The 17,447-nt window shown below is 38.0% G+C and overlaps 2 protein-coding genes across 5 annotated transcripts; one reads left to right on the top strand and one right to left on the bottom strand.

Moving 5' to 3' along the window:
- Window positions 1-293: 293 nt before the first annotated feature.
- Window positions 294-6,483, bottom strand: LOC131146466 (uncharacterized). Of its 3 annotated transcripts, XR_009134373.1 has the most exons (4): window positions 6,121-6,469; window positions 5,714-5,842; window positions 751-3,509; window positions 294-673 (listed from the first exon to the last, which is right to left on the bottom strand). XR_009134373.1 is itself a non-coding variant. In XM_058096091.1 (2 exons), the coding sequence occupies exon 2, from the start codon at window positions 4,661-4,663 to the stop codon at window positions 4,148-4,150; it is 516 nt and encodes a 171-aa protein (XP_057952074.1). In that variant the 5' UTR covers window positions 4,664-5,842; window positions 6,121-6,469; the 3' UTR covers window positions 3,272-4,147. The 3 variants fall into 3 exon arrangements, 1 of the variants encoding a protein (XP_057952074.1); XR_009134374.1 differs by having other exon boundaries at window positions 751-5,842; window positions 6,121-6,483; XM_058096091.1 differs by lacking the exon at window positions 294-673 and having other exon boundaries at window positions 3,272-5,842.
- Window positions 6,484-6,848: 365 nt separating this feature from the next.
- On the top strand, window positions 6,849-17,013 carry LOC131145980 (probable protein phosphatase 2C 75). Of its 2 annotated transcripts, none has more exons than XM_058095184.1 (4): window positions 6,849-7,708; window positions 14,421-14,870; window positions 15,311-15,416; window positions 16,394-17,013. In XM_058095184.1, exons 1-4 carry the CDS (start codon window positions 7,196-7,198, stop codon window positions 16,738-16,740), a joined length of 1,416 nt encoding a protein of 471 aa, XP_057951167.1. In that variant the 5' UTR covers window positions 6,849-7,195; the 3' UTR covers window positions 16,741-17,013. The 2 variants fall into 2 exon arrangements, with proteins under 2 accessions (XP_057951167.1, XP_057951166.1); XM_058095183.1 differs by having other exon boundaries at window positions 16,391-17,013.
- The last annotated feature ends 434 nt before the right edge of the window (window positions 17,014-17,447 follow it).

The following is a 17,447-nucleotide window of genomic DNA, read 5'->3' as shown; positions in this document are numbered from 1 at the left end:
AAAACTTTGTTTTTCAAAAGGTAATATTCTAATGTCGAAATATATTAGAATTCTTGACTTGTTTAAGTTCTAGTTTCATTAAAATGTGACACCAAACTTTTAAAAAATGAAATTATGAAAAATTTCAGATTTGAATGTTTTAAATTACATTGAACTGTGGTAAATTTGGAATTCTTAAAATTAAATTACCAAGTCAATTCTCCCTCTTTATGTGGATGATCAAAAATTTATCAACATGAATTTTTGAGGAATGAATAGATTAACTCCAACTAATCAAAATTCAATATAAGATATGAAAACAGAATATAATTTCTGTATTTTTTGAATGAATTTGTACAATTCAATTTACAATATATAATACAATCGGAAGTTCTAACTAAGGAAACAATATCCTAACATCACCCTCACCAATGTACAATCTTCTATATTTACACACTTTCTTAATTTACTCAAGATACATAAAGATACTCAGTATTTCTACACTCTCCCTCAAGTTGGATTATAAATATTAATCATATCTAACTTGCCAATAAAGTCATCGAAGCTCCGTCGGACTAACCATTTAGTAAAGATGTCTACAGTTTGTTCCTTGGTAGGTACATAAGTCATACAGATGGTTCATTCTTCAACCTTCTCTTTGATAAAATGTCGGTCCACCTCTACATGTTTAGTCCTGTCATTTTGAATTGGATTGAGAGAGATAGTGATGATTGCTTTGTTGTCACAATAGAGTTAGATAGGAAATTTTACCTGGATTTGTAATTCTTCTAAGAATTTTTGTAACCACGGTTCTTCACATATCCCTTGTGTAATTGCCATGAATTTAGCTCCAGCAATGCTTCGAGTCACTACATTTTGTTTTTTGCTCCTCCAAGTTATCAAATTTTCCTATACAAAAGTGCAATACCCGGTGGTAGACCTTCTATCTTCTGCTGATTCTGCCCAATCTGCATCTGTGAAGATTTCTACTTCCTTGCTTTCACATTTCTTGAAAAAGAGTCCTTTATCCAAAAAACCCTTGAGGTACCTGAGGATCTTATACACAACATCTAAGTGAGTCTTTTTCGGTGAATGCATGTGTTAACGTACCACACTTACTGCAAATGCAATGTCAGGCCTCGTATGCGATAGATAAATTAGTACCAACCAATTTCTGATACCTTTCCTTTTCAATTGTTATTCCGCAGTCTTTAACCCTTTTTATGGCTTCAATCGAGGTTTCACTAGGTTTGCATCCAAGCATGCTAGGTTCGATTGGGAGATCAAGGATATATTTTCGCTGAGAGACACTGATACCTTTCTTTGATCTAACAACTTCCATTCCCAAGAAGTATCACATTTGTCCTAGGTCTTTAATTTCAAACTCAATAGTTAGGACTTTCTTTAATCTTTCCATCTCCACTGTATCATCTCCAGTTAGGATTATATCATCAACATACACTATCAGAATTATTTTCTTACCACTTTTAGACTATTGGAAGAACATAGTGTGATCTAATTGCCTTTATCGATATCCCTGATTCTTTATCACTTTCACAAATCTGTCAAACCATGCTCTAGGAGATTGCTTGAGTCCGTACAAGGACTTCTTGAGTTTACGTACTTTGTCTTCTTCACCTCTCGTACTAAAACCTGGTGGTATAGTCATATAAACTTCTTCTTCTTCTAACTCGTCATTTAGAAAAACATTCTTAATGTCGAGTTGCTCTAGTGGCCAATCTAAGTAGCTGCCAAGGACAAGAAGACCCGAACTATGTTCAATTTCGCTACTGGTGCAAATGTCTCCGTGTAGTCAATGTCATTGGTCTGTGTAAACCCTTTTGCAACAAGTCTAGATTTATATCTTTCAACTGTCCCATCAGCTTTATATTTCACTGTGAAGACTCATTTGCAACCTATTGGCTTCTTTCCTCTCGGCAAATTCATAACGTCTCAAGTTCCATTTTTTTTTCAAAGCCCACATTTCTTCCATGACAGCTTCCCTCCATTCAAGGATTTCCAGGGCTTCTGGAATATTCTTTGGAATTTTTATCCTATCAAGGTTAGAGGTAAAAGCACGATACCCTATAGACAGGGTTTTATAAGACATGTATTTTGACCAGGGATATAGAGTACATGACCTAATTTATTTTCTGACTGTAATAGGTAAATTGATGTCATCAGGTGCAGACTTATCAGACGAAAGCTCATAGCCATTTATTACCTGACCGGGACTAGGCGTGGACTCATGGTTGCTCAGAGCTATTACCGGTTCTAACTCTTTTGGTACCTCGGGTGTGAGATTCTCCATGTTCTTTGTTTTTGGCTTTCTTGAGTAAACAAGTGTTTCCTTATTAATTTTTTTTTAGCATCTCCCCTAGAGTTTAAGTGATCATGTGCATGTAACAGGTCAGGAAATGATGCAATGGGAGACTTAGTAGATGGCTTAGATTTAGTAGTATGGAAATCAAAGAACTAATCTTCACTTCACTTCTCCCCCTAAAGAGAGGGCTTTTGGAAATAAGGAGTGGTTTCAAAAAACGTGACATCAACGCTAGCAAACATTCATTTTGAGACAGGATCATAACATTTGTAACCTTTCTGAGTAGGAGAGTAACCAATAAAGACGCATTTAATGGTACAAGGTTCCAATTTATCCCTATTGTGAGCATGAATATGAACAAAGGCAGTACAACTAAAGATTTTCAGAGAGAGAGGTTGGAGTGGAGTCGAGAGTTGGGGAAATATTCTTGGAATTTCTGGAGAGGAGTGGAAAAAGAAAGAACTGGACTTGACATTTGATTAATGAGATGTATAGCTGTTAAAATGGCATTACCCCAAAAATAGTTCTTTATGTTTGTAGTGAACATCAACGCCCGAGCTACTTCAAGTATATGTCTGTTTTTACGTTCAGCAATCTCATTTTGTTGAAGGGTATCCACACATGAACTTTGATGTACAATTTCATTTTCTTGAAGATAATGTCCCAAGATAGTGTTGAAATATTCTGTACCACTATCAATACGTAAAATTTGGATGTGAGTGTGGAATTGTGTTTGAATCATTGAGTGAAAATTGACGAAAATAGAATGGACTTCAGTTTTATCTTTCAACAAGTAAGCCCAACAAATACGAGTATGATCATTAATAAAAGTGACAAACCATTTCGTATGAGTGCAATTAAGATAGCGTGAAGGCCCCTATATATCACTGTGAATCATAGTAAATGGGCAGGATGGTTTATATGTGGACTTTGGGAAGGAATTACGTTGGTGTTTTGCAAGCTCAAAAATTTCACATTGAAAATCAGAAGACGTTTTATTAGAACAAATGGAAGGAAATAAACGTCTTAAATATTGAAAATTTGGATGACCCATCCTAAAATGTCATAACAAAATTTCACTATCTCTAGAAATAGATGCAGAATCACAAATTGCAGCATTACATTGTTCACTCGTATTTCCCTCCTCAAAGTAGTAGAGTCCCTCACACGCCTTAACACTGCCAATCGTATTCCCCGATGATAGGTCCTGGAAAACATAGTGAGATGAAACATATTTAGTAGAGCAATTGGAATCTTTTGTCAATTGGCTAACGGATAACAAATTGTAAGACAACTTAGGGACATGTAGGAAAGATTTTAAAGTTATAGAATCGAATATTTGAATACTTCCTTTGCCTGCAACATAGGAGAGAGATCTATCTGCAACTCTCAAATTTCCAGCACACGTTGAATAAGATGAGAACGGATGATAAGAATCAGTCATATGATCAGAGGCACTCGAGTCAATTATCCATGGTGATTTATAATGGGATGTAGTATTTAGGGCTGACAGAAAATTACCTCAGTGGGCTAAAGAACTAGTGGAAGACTGACCCAATGTTTGAATGGAGGAGAACATTTTATATAGCTGGTCCAACTGCTCTGGACTGAATATGCCACTAGGAGTGGTATTGTTATTTTTCTTGCCTTGTGACTTCTCAGTTGAATTATCAGTAGTTGCCTGATAGCCACGATTTTTTTTCTTATTTTGCCTCGGCTTCCAATCTGCAGGCTTTCCATGAATTTCCAAGCAAGTATCTTTTGAATGACTTGGCTTGCGATAGTGCTCACACCATAATCTCCCTTTATGTGGCTTTTGCCCATATCCCGTAGGGCCTTTTGAAATTAGGGTCGAAACTTCAGGCCCATTTGGTTCGCTTTTAGGGCTGATATTTCAAGCCCAATATGGCTCATAGGTGTCTTCAGCATCACTTTCCATCTGCTCTCCTCACGCCTCATCTCTGCGAATACTTCTCGGATCGATGGAAGGGGTTGTCGGCCAAGTATCCTTCCTCGCACATCATTCAGTTCACTGTTGAGGCCAGCCAAGAACTCAAAGACCCTTTCGTTCTCAAGTCGTTTCTTGTACCGGGTGCTGTCGCCGGAGCACTCCCACTCCTCCTCGATGCTCAGGTCGAGCTCTTGCCAGAGGTGTGTCATCTCCATGAAGTACTTGGTGACATCTCTCTCACCTTGCCTCATCTTCCACAATCGAGTCTTCATCTCGAAGATCTGAGAGTAACTCTCGACATTGGAGTACATCTCACGAACAGGGTCCAAAACGTCCTTCATCGTTGGTAAGAACAGATAGATCTTTCCAATTGAAGGCTTCATTGAGTTTACGAGCCACGCGGTTACCATGGAATTGAGGCGGGCTTCTTCCTCTCGCCAGTAAGATAACCTAACCTCCCTTTGCCTTTGCTCACAAGTTTGATGGATTGAACCCACTCACAGAAATTTTTTCCATTCAATTTCTCCACCGAGAGTGGAAACGCTGAGTTGTCTAACCCATTCGAACCCATGATGGATGTGGCTTCAAAGTCACCATCGAGATTTTCAGAGGAACTCGACCCTCTGCTGTTGACGGTGTCGACGGCCAATGTTAGCTAAGGTTTAGAAACCCTAGCTTTGATACCATGAAAAAAAAATATAATTTCTATTTTTTTTGAATGAATTTGTACAGCCCAATTTACAATATATAATACAATCGGAAGTTCTAACTATGGAAACAATCTCCTAACAGAATCACCCTCAACAATATACAATCTTCTATATTTACACTTTCCTAATTTACTCAAGATACATGAAAATACTCAGGATTTCTACAAGATCAATAAGTAAAAAGGTATAATATGATCGTAAAATGGCATAATATGCTTAGGATATTGTTTTTTTTTTTAGAAAGGTTTATTGAGATCAAAAGAATGCACAAAGAGAAAACAAGGATTTTCAAACTTTTATATGATAGTAAAGACGTTAGTACTAAAATGACATGCATGAATGGAAAGAATGAGAAAGATTATTATGCTTGGATAATAATACGGAATGAGTCTTTCAATGAAATGGAATATTTTAAAGTAAAATTCTTATTTTTAATTTTATTTTATATCTTGAAAAATTTTATGAAAAATTTATTATTTAAAAAAATTTAAATTGTTGAAGATAACGGAGCTTGTGGTAATAATAGGACTCTCATAATAAAACTCATTGTTAGAGAGATTGGAGTTTGTCGGAGAAAAGCAATTTTCAAAGAGAGAAAGAGAGAGAGTAAAGCTACATTGATTATGGTAATAATAGAACTCATCACTAGAGAGATTGGAGTTTGTTGTCAAAGAAAAACAATTTCCAAAGAGAGAAAGAGAGAGAGAGAGAGTAAAGCTACATTGACTATGGTGGGGGATGAACACTAACCACTTATGATGTCGTATTTTGCTCACGATTTGCGGCTCCATAGCTCTTGATTGGAGAAGTTCATCACCAGTGAAGCAAATTCTTGCATCGCCATCCTTGAGCAGCCATGATTTCCTATGATGGCAACACCTACAAGGTGCCAAAGGTTCATGAAGGGGAGGGGATGGATAAGGGTATTATGGGAAATGGGAGTGATTATATTAGAGGAGAATCCGGTGGAGGAGAAATGGGAGTGATTCTCCTCTACCGATTCTCCTCTAATAGATTCCATTGAATGAGTAAGGAATTGGAAACTACAACTCTATTGCTCGCAAGAATCACGATTCATTCATAATCAAATTAAGAATTCTATTTTGAAAACAATGTATGAATGGAAATTAAGGCTTGAATTTTAATTTTACTCATACCTTGATTATACGAATGAAAAGAGGGGTAATTGTTGCGATATAGACCTTTTTCCCAATCTTAAAATTTCTTTAGAAGGTGCGATGAGAAAATTAGACCACTTGAAAACCTCGCTCGAAGGTGGGTTGCCCCTCTAGAGTACGTTTTTGGAATAAACTCCAACATTGAAAAAACCCCTGCAACAAGATTCGTACTTGATGTGAAAAAAACTTTGTCACGACATTAATCTTTCCAAATTTACTAATTTAGTGTTGTAGGAAAAGCATTAAAATGACGACTCTAGCCATCCTCCTTTTGCTAGATTAATCATCAAGGAAATATAAGTTCTTCTGATTTCTTAATCGTCAAGGAAATATAAGTTCCTCATTTTGCTAGATTAATCCTTCATGCATTTATGCATGAAGACACAAGGAACTATTATTATGTTCATCGGGTAAATTCTCTCTTTTTCTTATTAATTTGTGTGAGAAAAAAATCATATTTCAAGGGAATTAAAAAGATGAAACTATTTTATTAAAAAAAAAAACCTCTTCCCCTTAATCTTGTTCACAACTTAATTGTATTAACTCTTCACCGACTTCTCTTTAAAATATTACTAATTACATTAACTTAATTAATAGAGATAGACTAATTTTTAATCTCTCAGTAATTTAAATATAAAAATATACAATTTAATTTAATTATTACTTAATATGGCTTTGATGTCATCTTAAATGCATGAATAAAGTAAATGTAAACTTAATTAATTAACCATATTCTGGATTTTCAAATTTGCAAAGGGGAATAACCCACGTGCAAAGTCACGTGCTCGATACACTCTCTTAAAAACCTTGAACCAGGTGGCAGCCATGCAGACTCAGTCTCTCTTTCTGTGGTCCTCCAATTCTGTCCTGCAAAATCAGCAAATGTAACCGTTTTCTCACGAGCCAGCAATATACCAGCACACCAAAGCGCAGCTTAGTAGTTTAGGGTCCTGTGGGGGCTCCTGCTTTCGCCACGTACCGGTTGTAACTATATAATTAGCATCAGTCGCACATGATCCTCGACGCTTCCGTCCGCTAGCCGGTCCATGCATGCATGGCCGTCCCGTGGCGTTTTGCCAGCCAGTTCTTCCACGGGTCGTCAATAAACCCAAACCCTCTCTCTCTCTTTCTCTCTATCTCAAGAGTCAAGATGATACCGCAGATGATTAGTGACGACTCAGAGAGCGACTCGCCAGGGAAATGCCGGGAGCGCCGACGCCGGAGGATCGAGAAGCGGCGGCTAAAATCTGGAGTACTCAGGTTATTAGGTCCGCCGCAGAGTCCGAACAGAGAAGAGAGCGGATCCGATAACTCGGACCCGTTTGGGGATAAGAAGCTGATGAGTTGCAGTGAGGAGGTGGGCGGTTCGGGGGAGTCGCCGCTAGCGTTGGAGCCGAGGGCTCTGGGTTCGAACCCGATGCCGGTTTACGGGTCTATACTGATACCAGGGCAGCCGGGTGGGGCGGGCGATACGGTGATGGTGAAGCCGGACTTTTGCCGGACGGGGATTCTTGACAGGCAGCCTCTGCATTTCTTTGCCGTGTGCGATGGTCATGGAGGTCCACATGTAACTACTTCTCTCTCTCTCTCTCTACACCAATGGACCCACAGGTTAGTGGGCCTTATGAAGGGCCCCACAAGTGGGACCCATAATTTGTACCTGCATTGGAATGTCTAAAATATACTTTTAAGTTTTGGGAACACCTTTTAAATTTTGGATTTAAACAAAATTTAATACAACATAAATATTATATTTTATTTAAATATATAGAAATTCAAATATAAAGCATCTCTCCCTTAGAAGATAATAAAATATTAAAAAAAATAAGTATTAATTTTCTAGTACCAATCATTTTTTTGCTAATATCTTTGTGCATATATTGAATATATATAGGAAAAATAAATATTTTTTTAAGAAGAATTTTTTAAGAATATTCCACAAGATATACATATTGTGCAATATAGAGCATGGATGCATGCTCTATGCCTAGACATAGGTCACTTTGTATCTTTTGTTGAAATAGTAAACTTGACGGTGGACGATGATAGCAATGGTTGACGACGGCTGCCGACCAGCCGCTTCTATTGAACCACGGTCACCAACCTCACCTACCAGCTGCATTTGTTGATTATTGTGGTTTTGTATCCGCTATAAATAGTTATGTGTGTGTAATGTAATATGGTGTGTTGAGAGTGTAAAACTAGTGAGCGAGAGAGAGAGAATTGTTCTTTGAAATTCCTTTGTATTTTTCTAGATTGAAATACATTGTTATTCCATTTATTCTCACTGAGTTTCAGTCACAACCAGTGACTAAGCGTTCCTCTCCACCCATCAATGGTATCAGAGCGTCTAAGTACGCCGGAATCCGCCAAACAGAGGCGAACAGAGGAGAAATTCAATTTTCTTCCCATATTAGAAGTTACTCAAAATCTAAAATTGAGCCTACCATTGTGAAATTCGCGTCAAGACGATTCCAACGGTGAACACCACATCTCAAATGGACTTCAGGAAGCGCCGCACATGCCTCCAACGTTGTCAGCGCCTTTCCCACGTGCCGCACGCGCCGACGTAGACTCCGACAGCCAGCGACACGCCCTCCACGCGCCACGCACGTGTCTTCCTCGCCCGATTGGTGAGACCCAACTCAGCCACCCTATCTGCAACCCGGCTCAGCGACCCGCGACCCGTAACCGGCTCCGTCCAAGCTACCCGACCGGCCTTCCGACCCCATGTCCAGCCACTGACACGCGGCATGCACAGAAGCTGCCACAGGGCCCTAAGGTGATAATTAACGTCGTTAACACGGCCGTTAGTTAAACTGACTTGTTTAAAAACCACCTAAAATTCCTGTAGTTGGTTCATTGATTTTTGGACCGGTTCTTTGCAATCCAAAATCGATTCTTAAGGTTTTTCGACCTTATGAACGCATTGGTGGCATTAGATTTTCCAAAATCAACCCCCATCTCTTTGCTTTTATATATTAAACTCAATGGCGAACGTTGCTACCCAAGCGGTCATTCCAAAATTGACTCAGGAGAATTATGACAACTGGTTGATTCAAATGAGAGCCCTTCTAGGTGCTCAGGATGTTATGGACATCGATGAAGATGGGTACAAAGAAAGCCCATCAAAAGAAGCCGAAGCAGTTATGTCCGATGCTTAAAGAACGACCTTACGAGCCAATTGAAAAAAGGATTGCAAGGCAAAGTCCATAATCTACCAAAGCCTTGATGAGGCCACGTTTGAAATCATTGCCTCCGCCAAGACATCCAAAGAAGTTTGGGACTCTCTTCAGCGAACACACAAAGGTGCAAACAAAGTAAAGAAAATTCGTCTTCAAACATTGCGAGGTGATTTCGAATCTCTAAAAATGAAATCTACTGAATCTATTGTTGACTACTATACATGAGTTATGGTACTATCAAGTCAATTGAGAAGAAATGGAGAGACTCTCAATGACGAGAAAATTTGTGAGAAAATTTTGCGATCTCTAAATCCAAAATATGATTATATAGTTGTGACCCTGGAAGAAACAAAAGATTTGGAAACCATGTCCGTAAAAGAACTTGTGGGCTCACTCCAAGCCCATGAGCAGAAAGTCAATAGAAGAAGTGATGATAAAGCACTGGAGCAAGTCCTCCAAATGAAGTTGTCCTTCACTGCAGATAGATACAACAAAGAGGGGACATCATAGCAAGGAAGAGGACGAGGCTGAGGATCCCGTGGAAGAAATTACAGAAATTTTGACTCCAGAGGAGGTGGCAAAGGCTGAAGAGGTCCCACTAGAGAATGATGCAATCAACATAACTATGTCCCACGAGGCAGAGGATAAGGAAGAAGAGGGGGATACAATAACCGCTTGAATGTAGACAAAAGAAACATTAAGTGGTACAACTGTCATAAGTACGGACACTATAGCAATGAGTGTTGGGGACGAAAACAAGAAAAGGTTAGCGAGGAGGCTAACCTTTCCGAAACTGAACATGCAAATGGAGATTTGTTAATGCTGATGGCACACGATTCAACTCCTTAGGATCAAAGTGTCAGGTACCTTGATTCTGGAGCCAGCAATCATATGATTGGAAGAAAGAACATATTCTTTGAACTTGATGAGAAAGTTCAAGGGGAGATCTCTTTTGGCGATAATTCTAAAATCCCAGTCTAAGAGAGAGGAGATGTTTTAATCGAACAGAAGTCCGGAGATCATGCTTACATCTCCAATGTCTATTACGTGCCAGATATGACAACCAACATTTTGATTCTTGGACAGCTCGTGGAGAGAGGCTACCGAATTAGCCTTAGTGTTAAGCAGATGGTGATAATAGACACTCGAGGAAAGCTTGTTACTCGAGTTCAAATGGAAAAGAATCGAATGTTTCCACTCACCATCCAACATGATACGCCAAGGTGTTTAAGTGCTATTATTAGAGACAAAGACTGGCTATGACATTTAAGGTATAGACATCTAAATTTTGAAAGTTTGAAACAGTTGGGAAGTAAGAAGATGGTGAAAGGCTTACCCAACATCCACCACCCAAATGTGATATGTGAAAGTTATGTTTTGAGCAAGCAACACAAAAACAGCTTTGGAAAGCAAGCCAACTGGAGATCTACCATACCGCTCTAACTAGTACATGCAGACGTGTGGTCCATTGAGACCATTTTCAAATGGACAAAATCGATACTTCCTCACCTTCATCGATGATTACAGCAGGAAGACTTGAGTCTACTTCCTGAAAAGGAAGTCAGAGGCGTTCGACAAGTTCAAAGAGTTTAAAGCGCTTGTGGAGAAATAGAGTGGCTACCGCATCAAGTCACTCCGGCCAGACCAAGGAGGAGAATACAGAGACGAAACTTTCCTGGAATTCCTTAGGAATAAAGGGATTCAAATACAGTTCCCACTAACCTACAATCCCCAGTTGAATGGTGTAACTAAAAGGAAGAACCGCACAATCCTTAACATGACCAGAAGCATATTAAAGGATAAGGATGTGCCCAAGAGTTTTTGGGTAGAAGCAGTGTCATGTGCAGTCTATCTACTTAATCGGTGTCCTACGAAGAGTCTTGATACAAAGACACCACATGAAGCCTGGAGTGCTCATAAGCCCAGTGTGAGTCATCTTAAGGTGTTTGGCTCCATAGCCTACGCCAAGATCCCAGAAGCAGTAAGGACAAAACTGGATGATAAAGGAGAGAAGTGTATCCTTGTTGGATACGATGATAGCACCATGGGATATCGATTCTACATTCGCATTAAAAAGAAAGTCATTCACAATCAGGATGTCATTTTTGAAGAAAATGAATCCTGGAAATGGGACCAAGCGGAATGTTCCAAAGATGCAAAATTGACACTTGAAGGAGAAGAATCTACACAAACAAGAGAAGTGGCTATCGAGTCACAAGTTCCCGAGCTACAAACACCTCCACATGGTTCACCACAGAGGAATGAAGCTCTATCACCAATAGAGCGTGAAATCTCAGACATGAGACCTAGAGGAGCTTGAAATCTAACTGACCTGTATGGAACTACATAACCAATAGAAGAGTATGTTACTCTATACTGTCTATTGTTGACCAGCGACCCGGTTAGCTTCGAGGAAGCTAACGAAGAAGACAAATGGAGAAAAATGATGAATGAGGAGATTCAATCCATAGATAAGAACAAGAGTTTGGAGTTGACAAATCTCCCGAAGGGTTGCAAAACTATTGGTGTAAAATGGGTCTACAAGACCAAGAAGAATGCTCAAGGAGAAGTTCAGAGATACAAAGTAAGACTTGTCGCCAAAGGCTACAAGCAGAAAGAAGGGATTGATTATGGAGAAATCTTTGCCCCGGTTACCAGGCTTGAAACCATCAGATTACTAATTTCACTATCAGCACAAAATGGATGGAAGATTTACCAGCTGGATGTGAAATCAGCATTTCTAAATGGTTTTTTAGAAGAAGGGATCTATTTCGATCAACCACCTGGATATGTGAAGAAAGGAAAAGAAGATAAAGTGTACAAGTTGAAGAAAACACTCTATGGCTTGAAGCAGAAACCTCGTGCGTGGAACATGAGGATTGATGACTACTTCCGAAAGAATGAATTTGAGAAGTGTCCCTACGAGCATACGCTATACAAGAAGATGGAGAAAAATGGAAGCATGCTAATTGTCTGCCTATATGTTGATGATTTGATCTTCACCGACAACAATCTAGAGATGTTTGCTGCTTTCAAGAGGAGCATGGTCAAAGAATTAGAAATGACGGATATTGGCCAAATGACTCACTTCCTTGGCATAGAAGTCGTGCAAAGCAAGAAGGGAATCTTCATCTCCCAAAGTCACTATGCAAAAGAAGTACTAAAAAAGTTTGGGATTGACAAATGCAACCTTGTGACAACTCCAGTTGAAACGGGATTGGAATTGAGAAAGAATGAGGAAGGAGATGTTGACCCCACATATTTCAAGAGTTTGGTTGGAAGCTTGAGGTATTTGACGTGCACCAGACCAGACATACTCTATGGAGTTGGACTTGTCAGCAGGTACATGGAGACTCCTGACCAGTCCCATCTGAATGCAGCGAAAAGGATACTCCGATATGTCAAGGGTACCATCATCGATGGTATGTTCTATTCATCAAGAGGTGATTGCAAACTTATTAGCTTTTCAGATAGCGATTGGGGAAGAGATCTTGATGAAAGAAAAAGCACGACGGGATTCACATTTTTCATAGGAGATACAGCGTTTACATGGTTTTCAAAGAAGCAACCCATCGTAACTTTGTCATCATGTGAAGCTGAGTATGTTGCTGCCAGTTCAGCTGTTTGTCATGGTATATGGATTACGAATGTACTGAAATATTTAGGATTTCTTCAAGATAACCCCACAGAAGTTTACATCAACAACCAATCAGCGATTGCACTTGCGAAAAATTTAGTCTACCATGAAAGAAGCAAACATATTGAAACTCGGTATCATTTTATCAGGGAGCATGTTAAGAATAAAAAAGTGGAGTTGATATCTTGCAGAATGTATGATCAGATTGCTGATATTTTCACGAAACCACCCAGGCATGATATTTTTTCAAGACTAAAGACAATGTTCGGAATGAAAAAGTTAGGAGAGTCAAGTTTAAGGGGGGATGTTGAAATAGTAAACTTGACGGTGGACGGTGGCAGCAATGGTTGACGACGGCTGCCGATGGCTGCCGACCAGCCGCTTCTGTTGAACGACGGTCACCAACCTCACCTACCAGTTGCATTTGTTGATTATTGTGGTTTTGTATCTGCTATAAATAGTTATGTGTGTGTGCAATGTAATATGGTGTGTTGAGAGTATAAAACCAAAGAGCGAGAGAGAGAGAGAGAGAGAGAGAGAGAGAGAGAGAGAGAGAGAGAGAGAGAGAGAGAGAGAGCTGTTCTTTGAAATTCCTCTGTATTTTTTCAAATTGAAATACATTGTTATTGCATTTATTCTCATTGAGTTTCAGTCACAACCAGTGACTGAGCGTTCCTCTCCACCCATCATCTTTTAGATATACTCTTGAAAGAAATTGTTAGAAAGCCTAATTAGTATAAACCTTAATTAGAATTTAGATTCATTTATTTCGCCTAAATTAAAATTTTGGCAGCACTTGGTCCTCAGTAAATTAAATATACGCATATATATACCATGTTGAAAGATGCATTACCTAATATTTCTCGTCCAAAATACTTTAAATAGTTTTATTAGTTTATTGAGTTAGCGTGATTGTGCTAGAAAAGGTTTTTTTTTTTAATAGAAAGAGGTCTCAAAGAAAAGATGAAAATTCATGTGTATACTAGGTAAGATTATGTTTCATTAATTAGAGTATAAATTTCAAAATTTTAATTTAAACCTTATTAATACTGCTTGTTAAATTTTGAAATCATCAAGAATGATCAGGAATATTCGTGTTAGTATGTGCTCTCTTTGCTATATGTGTGATGCATACAATATTTTAATATTTTAATATCGAGTTCCAAAATTACTATTAATTTTTTAAATTTCAAAATTATACCAATTGAATTTGAATTGTTTGCATGTAAGAAAAAATAAATTATAAGTAAATTAAAGAAAAATAGTTTTCTCTTCATAAGAGTATGAAATCAAAACAATTTTGAATGTTCACACATAATTTATCTTTTAAAAAAATGGATAAGTGATATACTGAACATATAAATGATGAGTTCCTCACAATTAGTGTTTCTCTTCAAGGAGTATAATATATATATATATATATATATATATATATATATATATATGCATGCATGCAGGTGTCTGCACTCTGCAGGGATTTGCTGCATTTGTTCATAGAGCAAGAGTTGAATCAGTTGATGCACTTGGGTGGGAATACTGTAAATACTGCTGCTACTGTTCATAGTGGTGGTGGCGGCGGCGGAGGCGGCGACAATTGCATCGGCGGGATGTTGGGGCAGGAAGAAGAGAAGCTTAATACTTGTGTTGAAGATGCAGGGTGGGAGGAGAAGCTAAGAGGGGCCATGAAGGGGAGCTTCCACAGAATGGACCAGCTGGTCCTAAGCACCTGCACCTGTGGCAAGGTGGGTTATGAGTGTGGTTGCCAACCCATGGACCTCGCCTTTGCTGGTTCCACTGTCGTCATGGCCATCGTTGCGCCTTCTCATCTGCTTGTGGCTAACTGCGGCGACTCCCACGCCCTGCTTTGCCGTGCAGGGCAGCCCCTCCCTCTATCCACTGTTCACAAGGTTTGAACGCTTGCATCCTCATACTACATGTATTGCTTGCCTAACTAAATATATAGTGGTACTGTTGTTATGATTGAAATGCATTGCCTAATTGTATTGCGTGTGTTATATGTAGAAATGTGGCAATAGAATGAGGTGATAAAACTTTCTTTTTGTTTTTTAAAGAATGTCCTAATTAATAAAATATCAAGACCCTTTTATTAATATCACTCTCCATCAACTAATAGAATGACATATGTATTATGGAGTAAAAAATGAGCTCATATAACATTGCTATTTTTCTAATTTGTTCAACAAAGGCATAAAAAGAGTTAATTTAATAAAGACTATTTAATTGAAATTTTGGACCCAAATTCATGCCATTTGATTTCTGTAACTCCACATGCCATGTTGAGACTTCATGTTAATTTTCAAAATGTCAATTTTAATTTTACTTGTAGCTTGATAGACCAGAAGAGCAAGCGAGTATTCAAGTTGCAAGTGGTAAAGTTGTTTATCGAGATGGAGTTCAAGCTAGCGGACTTCTTAATTTGTCTCGATCTTTAGGTATTTTTTTCATTTCCAAAACCTTATATATGATATGTACATTTGATTTAGAACATTAAAAATGGAATTTGATGAACAACAATACATCACGTTTGCTTTGCAAAATACATGCAATGGGATGAGAATGGAATGAAATGAAATTTCAATGAAAAACATGAAGAATTGGAAATGAGTGACATATTTGATTCCATTCTGCCCAATACCATTCTATGCATTCCTAATAGTCAAAGAATGTGAAATTTTTGGTTACTTACGTCCTTTGAAGATGATCGATGTAAGATTTCTATGTGAACAAGACGTCATTGTTATTATAGTAGACATTGTCATAGGAAAAAAATATTATGGAATATGATCAAGATAAGATTTCCAAACCAATCAGATGAGGATATAAAGCATATAAATTAAGGTAATCATTTGATCACTCCTTTAAGATTTAATTTCCTAAACCAATTGCCTTCTTAAACAGTGGTAGAGTTCATTGCTTACCTCACCAACATTGTTGATTAAGAACGTCTTGTTCTCCTATTGCAAGATTAATGCATTTCGCTCTTTCGCTTTTTTTTTCTTTCCTTATGTATTCTTCTTTATATATATATATATAAATTATTTACTTTACCCTTAATAGAAAGAGAAAGACTTATAATGAATGATTCCTCCACCTAAGATTTGGAATCTAACTACTAATGGTAGAGTGTCACACATTAGCGCTTGAACCTATATACAAATGAGGGATTTAATTTATTGTGGCGCAGCATACTAGTAATGTAGGTTGCATAACACTTTACTAGTTAGGACTAAATATTAATAAAACATGTTTTGAATAGTGGGTTTCAAATTTTAGATAGAGGAACCATTTCTTTACAAGTATTTCTCTAATGAAAAATGATGATTTAAATCTTATTGCACTCTGCTCACATTAACTATCATGCATGAACTCTAGCAAACTTAACATGCATGTATTTGTGTAAATTTAGTAGGAGACAACTTCCTAAAATCAATAGTGGCATCAGAGCCTGAGATATACATTACAAAGAGAGACCCAAGCGATGAATGCTTGATTCTGGCCAGCAATGGGCTGTGGGATGTGTTGTCCGAAGATATGGCTTGCAATGTCGCCTGCACATGCCTGCAAGAAGGAAGCGCCGCCACTGCACCCAGAAATCGCCATTACTCTGGGAGTTCATATTCGATTGATGAGCAGCAAGCAGAAGTGTTGTTCCCATCACAAAGTGCCCTAGCTGTTGCGTTGCTTGGTCGCCTTGCACTCGCACGGGGGAGCTGCGACGACATTAGTATCATAGTTGTTGACTTGAAGAGACACTAATGTATATTGAAGACTGATGTGGGCAAAACACATGTATATGGAAGCTTAGTTTTTAATCCATAGTTGGAAGTGTATTTCAGAGGTATTGTTGTTTGGGTCTATGCATGGGTCAATTAATTCTATGACGAGCTAAGATGTTGCACGTATGGTTGGCTAGCTAGCTTGCAGATAGCTATATTCCCAATTATGCAGTACTATTTTTAAAGTTATGTCTTGACTTTGGTTAGAATGCAGAGACTGTGTTGTGTGTATATATATGGTTTACATATTAAATGGTTTGCTGGCTCTTGTATACGTATTTATCAAATCTTGGTAAAAGGAATATTTTTACATTGCTTGGCATTGCTTTTAATGCTTATTTTAGTTCCACAGTAACTTTGTAAATGGAACTTTTTGAAAAGGAACTGATTGATGTTGTCCTGAACTATGAAATGGGGAAAAAACTTCATGACTTTTAGTATTTGGTAATTAGAAAATTTGTGTAATGTGTCTGCAAGTATTTAAAATGACTAAGATGGATGTGTGTTTTTAGAAAATGTAATTAATGCACATTAATGATTTTGTAATATAAAAAAGAATTCAGACAAAGGTGGAATGGAAAGTTTTGTGAGGAAAAAAGCTAGCTTTTAGTTTTTAAAAGATTAAAATCCATAAATTTTAAATGTTTGCTAAAAAAATTAAAAGTTGACTTTTTAAAAAGTGAAAAA

This window comes from Malania oleifera, chromosome 13, assembly GCF_029873635.1.
Source record: "Malania oleifera isolate guangnan ecotype guangnan chromosome 13, ASM2987363v1, whole genome shotgun sequence".
In the NCBI taxonomy this organism is placed as follows: Eukaryota; Viridiplantae; Streptophyta; class Magnoliopsida; order Santalales; family Ximeniaceae; genus Malania; species Malania oleifera.
This window is presented reverse-complemented; position numbering and strand designations above follow the sequence as displayed.

What these genes read in the sequence shown, in the direction of transcription:
- LOC131146466 (XM_058096091.1), bottom strand. Translation starts at nt 4,663, where the DNA reads ATGGTAACCGCGTGGCTCGTAAACTCAATGAAGCCTTCAATTGGAAAG.
- LOC131145980 (XM_058095183.1), top strand. Translation starts at nt 7,196, where the DNA reads ATGGCCGTCCCGTGGCGTTTTGCCAGCCAGTTCTTCCACGGGTCGTCA. An exon ending in ATGGTCATGGAGGTCCACAT is followed by an intron (nt 7,709 to 14,420) that starts GTAACTACTTCT and finishes GCATGCATGCAG; the next exon opens with GTGTCTGCACTCTGCAGGGA. An exon ending in CTCTATCCACTGTTCACAAG is followed by an intron (nt 14,871 to 15,310) that starts GTTTGAACGCTT and finishes TTTTACTTGTAG; the next exon opens with CTTGATAGACCAGAAGAGCA.